This window comes from Equus quagga, chromosome 15 (genome assembly GCF_021613505.1).
Source record: "Equus quagga isolate Etosha38 chromosome 15, UCLA_HA_Equagga_1.0, whole genome shotgun sequence".
Classification (NCBI taxonomy): domain Eukaryota; kingdom Metazoa; phylum Chordata; class Mammalia; order Perissodactyla; family Equidae; genus Equus; species Equus quagga.
In genome coordinates, this window is record NC_060281.1 from 1,074,157 (window position 1) to 1,081,018 (window position 6,862).

At 51.3% G+C, this 6,862-nt stretch overlaps 1 protein-coding gene across 1 annotated transcript in view; it reads right to left on the reverse strand.

Moving 5' to 3' along the window:
* Positions 1-6,207, reverse strand: part of RIMS1 (regulating synaptic membrane exocytosis 1) — a 414,621-nt gene extending 408,414 nt beyond the window's left edge. Inside the window, exon 1 of the mRNA XM_046639771.1 lies at positions 6,044-6,207. Coding sequence (XP_046495727.1) covers positions 6,044-6,207 — 164 coding nt within the window. The remainder of the gene's footprint in view (positions 1-6,043) is intronic.
* Positions 6,208-6,862: the final 655 nt, after the last annotated feature.

The following is a 6,862-nucleotide window of genomic DNA, read 5'->3' on the forward strand; positions in this document are numbered from 1 at the left end:
ATCCAACTAGCTGATGCTTGCCTCCCTTTCTGACCATGGCAGTTTTAGAATGGTAGAAACCAAGCCAACACCAGGCTGTAGGCAGAGGACTCCATTCTACCCAAACAGCCCAATGCCTGACCCAGTTCTGATGCCTCCAACGATGGTCTTATTGTTGACTTGAATATCATATGACACTTGGTTGGAAACAGCCTACCCAAGAAATAAAATCCAGAGCAACAGTAGGGAGAAGTCATGGTAGAGGAGAAGAGTGGGGGAAATGCTAAGGTCTTAGAGATCTCCATAAGCAAGAGAGAAAACAGATCAGAAAAGCCCTGGATCAGAGACTGGAGACAGGAGCGCTTGGAAAAGAGTGGACAATGTCGCTAGCCAGGAGAAATTCTCCTCTGGCTCCTTTAAGCTTTATTCTCTGGACCCCAGGAGCAAACATCAGGAGCAAAGGGTCAGCAAGGCACTAGCAGCTCTGGGACTTTCTCTAACGTTACAAAGTGAACAGAACACTGACAGGGTGCACTTCTCACCAAGAGGTGAGGACAGGGCAGAGTAAAATATATAAGAATCTGGCCAAACGCCTGACACATGGAAGGCACTCAGGAAATGTCAGTCTCTTCTCCCAGAGGAAGATGGGAACACACCACATGACCACAGCTTGTTGTACTTTGAAAAAGACGTACAAGAGGACTAACAACCTGGAGTCAGTCAGTGCACACAGGTTCTGGGTTCTGTTACGCTAGCTGCCATGGGCCTCAGGCAAATTTACTTCAACTCTCAAGATCAGCTCTAAAATGTCGAACTCACATCACAGGCCAAAAAGTAAAAAGCTGTTTAAAAATATGAAATAGTCCATAAACATAAATGAAATACAACGTAATGGACCGTCTTAGCCATGGTACAGCAACCTCATCCATGTGCGTCTCGCAGGGGTGGGAGAATAAGAACATTATTCAGGAATTCCTACGTGATGTCTTTCCAGGAAGCTAACTGCACAGGTTTGACACGAATCGTCTCCTCATTTAACAAGTTGAGCAAATAACACTCCCCAGATGTTGTGTTTCTATTCCAGTCAGCAGTAGCACTTAAAGCCCACGCTGGCTTCCATAATCGACTTCAAATTTAGTAATCGATTGACTTAAGCAATGGTGCCCCCTCACTTCTGGTTCAGAAGGAATACATCCAGTTAAAAGAAAGTCAAGACCAGTTGGCAGAAATGTGAACTGAGGGTGATGTCTCTGACCCTTCATCCTCTTTGACAATTCCCTGTTCTTTCATCCTTTAGGCTCCTCTTTTATCTGGCTTCTCCCTGAGCATTTGGGAACCCCTACTGGGCATGCACATTTACTAAGACAGGTTTTTCTAGAGAGTGGAAAACTCCAAGAGCATTCAGCGTTAAGTTTCCCTAAATTTAAACATGTCCATCAGCGGTGTGGGGCGGACTAGACTGAGTGGAACAGAACGCCTCCTCCCCAATCTTTTCTACTTAACACAGCATCTCGGGACAGGCACCTGCTCACGGTTCAGCGTCTCTCTCATTACTCTCTGCCTTCTTGCTTTACGTCCTCACCCATCCCTGCCTCGGCAATATTATGGAATGTTTGGGTGTCAGATACAACAATCTCTGCAGAGCACAGTGAAAACGTGACACCTGCGCTGGGGGAGACTCCTGCTCACTCCTCCCCAGCTGCTCGCTCTTCTTCTCCTTCTTTTCCCAGTTGCTAAATGGGGTCTCTCACATTGAGGATACATTTTAGGCTACAACATTATAATCAGTAGGAGGGAGAAAAAGGAGAAGGCAAAGCGGAAGGTACAAGAGTTCTAGTGCTGCTTCTTTCTCTCTCCTCTCACGAGGGAAGCGGATACTGCGGACACTTGAAAAGTTAGTGCCGGCTTCCCTGTCAAGAAGAGAGGCAGAAGTCCAAAGTCAATACTCTTCACAAAGCAATTCACGCCATGAATTGAAGGATTTATAAGAAAAGTGGAACCTCTTAGAGTCCCAACTGAATTTTCTTGCTCACATTTACACAGCAAGTGGCAGAGCTAGAACTAGAACTCAAAAACGCTGGGATCCAAAGTTAATGGTCTTTCCACCGTAGCATGATGATTTTTATTATCTGGAGACAATCCCCTTGCCCTCAATCCCCAGGAAAACTCCAGTGACAGCGTGGGTGGGGCTCTGGCCCTCCTTCCCATAATCAGCAGCTGGTCTTCTGAATCAGCCTAGCCTTTTGCCAAACCACTTCTCTGAAACTGAGGAAAGGGCAGGAGTTAAGTGAAGGAAAAGGTAGACGAAATACCAGCTTCTTCTTGGCAGAAGGACAGTGTAGTGTGTGGGGAAATACTTGGACTCAGAACCAAAGGTCTGGGTTTGAATCCCGGTTGGGCCACGTTACGTGAGTCAGCCGGGGGTACTGCTGGGGCTCCCTAAGCGCCAGGACGAGGACGTGAGGATTTGACGACCTCACTTACCGTCCACAGAGGCTGTCATGAGAACCCAAATATATGGACATCAAATTCGAGCATAGTTCAACTATTTGGCATTTGATTCAAAAACTACTTAGAATAATGGCCAGCATGAGGTAAATCCTCAATAAATGTTAGTACTCTTATTAAATATTCCAGTATAGTGCTCAGTTCCCATCGTCAAGCCCTCCCTCTAACAGCCTACTTCTATTTTTTTTCTCTTCTCTTACTATTCTGTAGCTCCTGTCTCTATGAAGCTTTTGTAAAAGAAGAATAAGATTTTAGATCTAATGAGATCTTCTCTGATTTAGGTCCCAGATAATGCAGTTTTCAACCCATGTAATATAGTGGTTCATGGTGTCTGGTGACAGTTACTTGAAGGAGTATTCACTGAGGAAGTCAGGTTTCAAAAAGCCTCCAGAACACACACATACACCCCAAAAAACCCCACTAGGATTAAGCAAAGACTTCATGTTGGCAGATAATTGTCCACCATTTAAAGTTATTTGCAGCAGTCAAGTATTTCTAGTTACATGGCAAAGGTATTTAAAATTACTTTGCCAACAAAACGAATTATTTTTATGACAAAGTACTTGTAATTTTGAATAAAATTTTTCTGAAATCTTGAGGTGAAACCAGCTTGATTATTCTTTTCCATTTATACATATTTAAAGACATTATCAAGAGCAAATTCAAGGAGTAATTTAGAGTCAAGGCTGATGAAATTATACAGGTATATTTTAATTGATATTTTGTAATGTTTCTTTGGCATATTTGCTGGTCAGTTTTCCATCTTCTTTCTATTAATGCCTACTTTCACACACTGTGAAGAGAGAGAGCATGCTCTGTAGGTGGCTCAAGATGATGTTTCTGTAGTGATGACAAAAGTGACACAAACCTAATTCTCTGTCACCAGAACTTCAGTTTGTAGGGGCTGTTGAGAAAGTAATTTCTCAGATATGTGCTACAATGGGCCAAGCATTTCCATTAAAACTTATTTCTGATTTAGCAAACATTTCAAAGCTCTGTGAAAGCATCCTGCTTTCCAGTCTATTTTTACACAAAGTGTAGAAAAGGCCACCTCCTTTGACTATGTGTCACGAAGTTCCTTTATATATGTGCCGTCTGAATAGCCCCGTGATCCCCAGTCTTTAAGACATAAAGTGCCCTCTAGAAAAAAGAACAGCGCTGCTCCACGAATTGCAGGCGACACGACACGCTTGCATGGCAGCAAAGAGGATTCCAACACACTCCCCAATCCAAAGCACTCGCCACTGCACAAGAGGCCACGGCACTAGCAGAGGAGGCTGACTGATAAAGTGACTGCAGAGGTCCGGGATTAGCGAGGGCTATTGTATAACACAGCACAGACTGCAATATTTTGAGAATCCGTGCAATGAAGGAACAATATTTGCAAGCCAGTGGAAAGCAATCAGAGGAACAGCAGCAAGAAGGATGTTTTGGACGTGAGCCTTTGGATGGTGCTCCTCCTTTTATTTGTCCATATAAACCCATAAAGTCTGATCGCTGTCCTGAGGCAGTTAGCAGGCTTGAGATTCTGTCCTAAAACTCACCCTCTCCTACTTAAAATCCCTCAGCTCCACCCTCCCTGAGGCAGCCCATGGTGACATGCGATGGCCACCACTTGCACCGTGCCTGCCCCTGCCTATTCAGATCCTCTCAAGCGGCAGCCCATGTTTTCCACTGGCCGCTGGCGGCCTCTATCCACCTGCTGTCTGCAGCAAACAGCAAGCACAGTAGCAAACCTATAAATCCTGACCAGCAGAAAAGGTGTCCAGGACAGTGGCAGCGGCTGCAACCAGTGAGGACAGACAGACTGACACCAGACAGACAGACAGCAGCACCATCAGACACCATCCATTACTTCCAGTCTCAGAAGAGGGGAAGCCTGCAGCACCAAGGATGTCATTGTTCCACTAGGGACGGGCAGCAGATTAACAGGGCTCTGCCTCCCTCAAGCCGGCAGGCTTAAAGTATTTGGCGTTTGGATGAGAAGGAGCAGGGAACACAGAAACCTGCTGCTCTTGACAGAACCAGGCCAGCTCTGGCCTTCCGAGTTAACAGCCCCTTTTTGAGTCTACAAGGAAAGGGCAGGAATGACTGAGCTTCCACTCCTTTGCTGTGACCCAGCACCCACAGCTCTCCCTCAAGAGCCCCCTCTCCCAGCTGGGTGGCAGTTGCACTGGTGGGGAGCCATTGGCCTGTGAACGCAGCTTCCCCTCCATTCCTCTCCTGCGAGGCACTGCTGCACTGAGGGGAAGGGAGGAAACCTTCCGTGGCAGCATCTTCTCTCGGGAAGCGGTCCTGGGAGTGGGGGAGAAGCCCGGCTGGGTGTGCTCTGCTCCTGGGTGTCACCCCTGGTCCCTCCCTGCCCTTCTCTGCGCTCAGAGAACTCCAGATGCAACAGGTTTCCTGTGCTCTTCACGCCCATCCTCTGCCCCCAGACACCCCTCCTGGCCTAAACAGGGGACACGAAGGGGTTAGTCCCAGTCAGGGTCCCTCAATTCCTCCACTCCGAGATGAAAACTTTCCTGAAAATGTGAAGACCCCCAGGGGGAAGGCAGAGACTTCAGCTCCACTGTAGGGGTGCCACAAAGGAGCGAGGAAAACCCAGTACCCCGTAAGCAGTTCTGTCTGAGACTAAGGCAACCAGCAGCACAGTGTCACACACTCCTGCACCACCAGCAATGAGCCCCATTCCCTCCCCAGACACAGGAAAATGGGGCACTGGACAGACATCCCTTGAAGGGTCGATGGTTTTAAAGACGGGGATGTGTGCAAAGACTCCATCCCCTGTCGTACTGCCTCCACCAGGAACGGGCAGGCCCCAGAGGTCTCCTGGAAACCAGGAAAGAGGAACCCCTATTTTATTCAGGCCAGAGTCCCCAGCAGCTTCACTCATTATTAAAAACTTTGCATTGCCAATGGCAGTATACATGGGTAAGAAAAGACGTCTTCACACAGGTATTCTGTGTGGAAGGCTGTGAATAAAAGGTTAAAGAGAAGCTGGGGAGGCAGGTTACCAAAGATGGCAACTGCCCAAAAAAGACCCAACCTTCATCTGTGGGATGAATGAGAACCAAAAGAATACTAAAATGAAGCCTTTTTCTTATGTAAATGCTGGCACCCTTCACCGGGGTAGCCCCAACCTGCTCAACAACTCCAAGACGGGGAGCTGTCCTCAGCACCTCTTCACCCCACCTCCCCTTCCTCCACCCCTGCTCTGCCCCTAAACTGCTCCCAGCCTGAGGCCCTTCCACTTGGGTGGGATCAGCTCTTCTCAGCTTCTGCAGAGCCCATCCCCAGGGTGGCCCCTGCCCACCCAATCCTCCTCTGCACCCCAGCCTCAAGCCATCCTCTCCTGGCTCCTTGGCTCCAGGCTCGGTGGCATCCCCTCCTTCCTCCTGTTTCCGCAACCTCTGCCCTGCTCAGGCCCAGCGCCCCCGGCCCCAAGGCGGGCGCCTCCGCCCGCACCCAGCACCCTCGCCCGCCCGCCGCCCACACTCAGCTGAGAGGATGTGAATGGACCGATGGAGGCAAGGATGGCGCGGCGGGGGTGGCTTACTTGAGCATGGCTTCTTCTTTTTCCTCCTCTTCCTTCTGCCGGTCCATCACTGCCATGATAATGTTCCTCTCCTCCTCGGTCAGGTGGCTCAGGTCGGGCAGCTCTTGCATCGGGGGAGGCACCGTGGGTGGGCGAGGACCGCGGGGCCCCACGGCCGAGGACATTTTCGTGGCCTGCCCGGCCCCTCCTCCGGCCCTCCGGCTCTCACCTTTCGGATGCACGCGCAGCAGCTGCGCCCCTGCTCCCCTCACAGCGGAGCCCTCCCGGCGGCGGCGGGAGGAGGAGCAGCGGCGGCGGCGGCGGCGGAGCCGGGGAGAGCGCGAGCCCAGGCTTTCATGGTTGTGTGCATCCACCCAGCCCCGGATGCGGCCTCGGCCGGCGGGGGCGGGCCGGCGGGGGCGCGGCGAGGGGCGCGGCGAGGGGCGCGGCAAGGGGACGCGGGCTCGCGCCAGGCTCGGCCGATGCGGGCGCGCGGGGCTGGGCGCGCGGGGCCCGGAGGGGGCCGGGCTGGGGCTGCTGCCGCCGCCGCCGCCGCCGAGGCTGCTCCCAGGCTTGCCTGCCTCCAGTTCGGAGCCCCGGGAGGGAGAGGATGAGTTTGGTGTCAGTTAGGCGGAGTCCCCGAGGCTTCGTTCCCGGGCGATGCTGCTGCTGCTCTCGCAGACATAGCTGCCAGCCACTCAGTCCTGGAGCCGCTCCCCCACGCTCGCCAACGTGCGCACCACGTCGCTCTGTGCCCAGGCACCCCTCACCCGTGAGTCATCCTCCCTGCCTCGTCCCTGTCTGTGTCATCCTCCCCAGCCTTATTTTCCATGAGTTGCG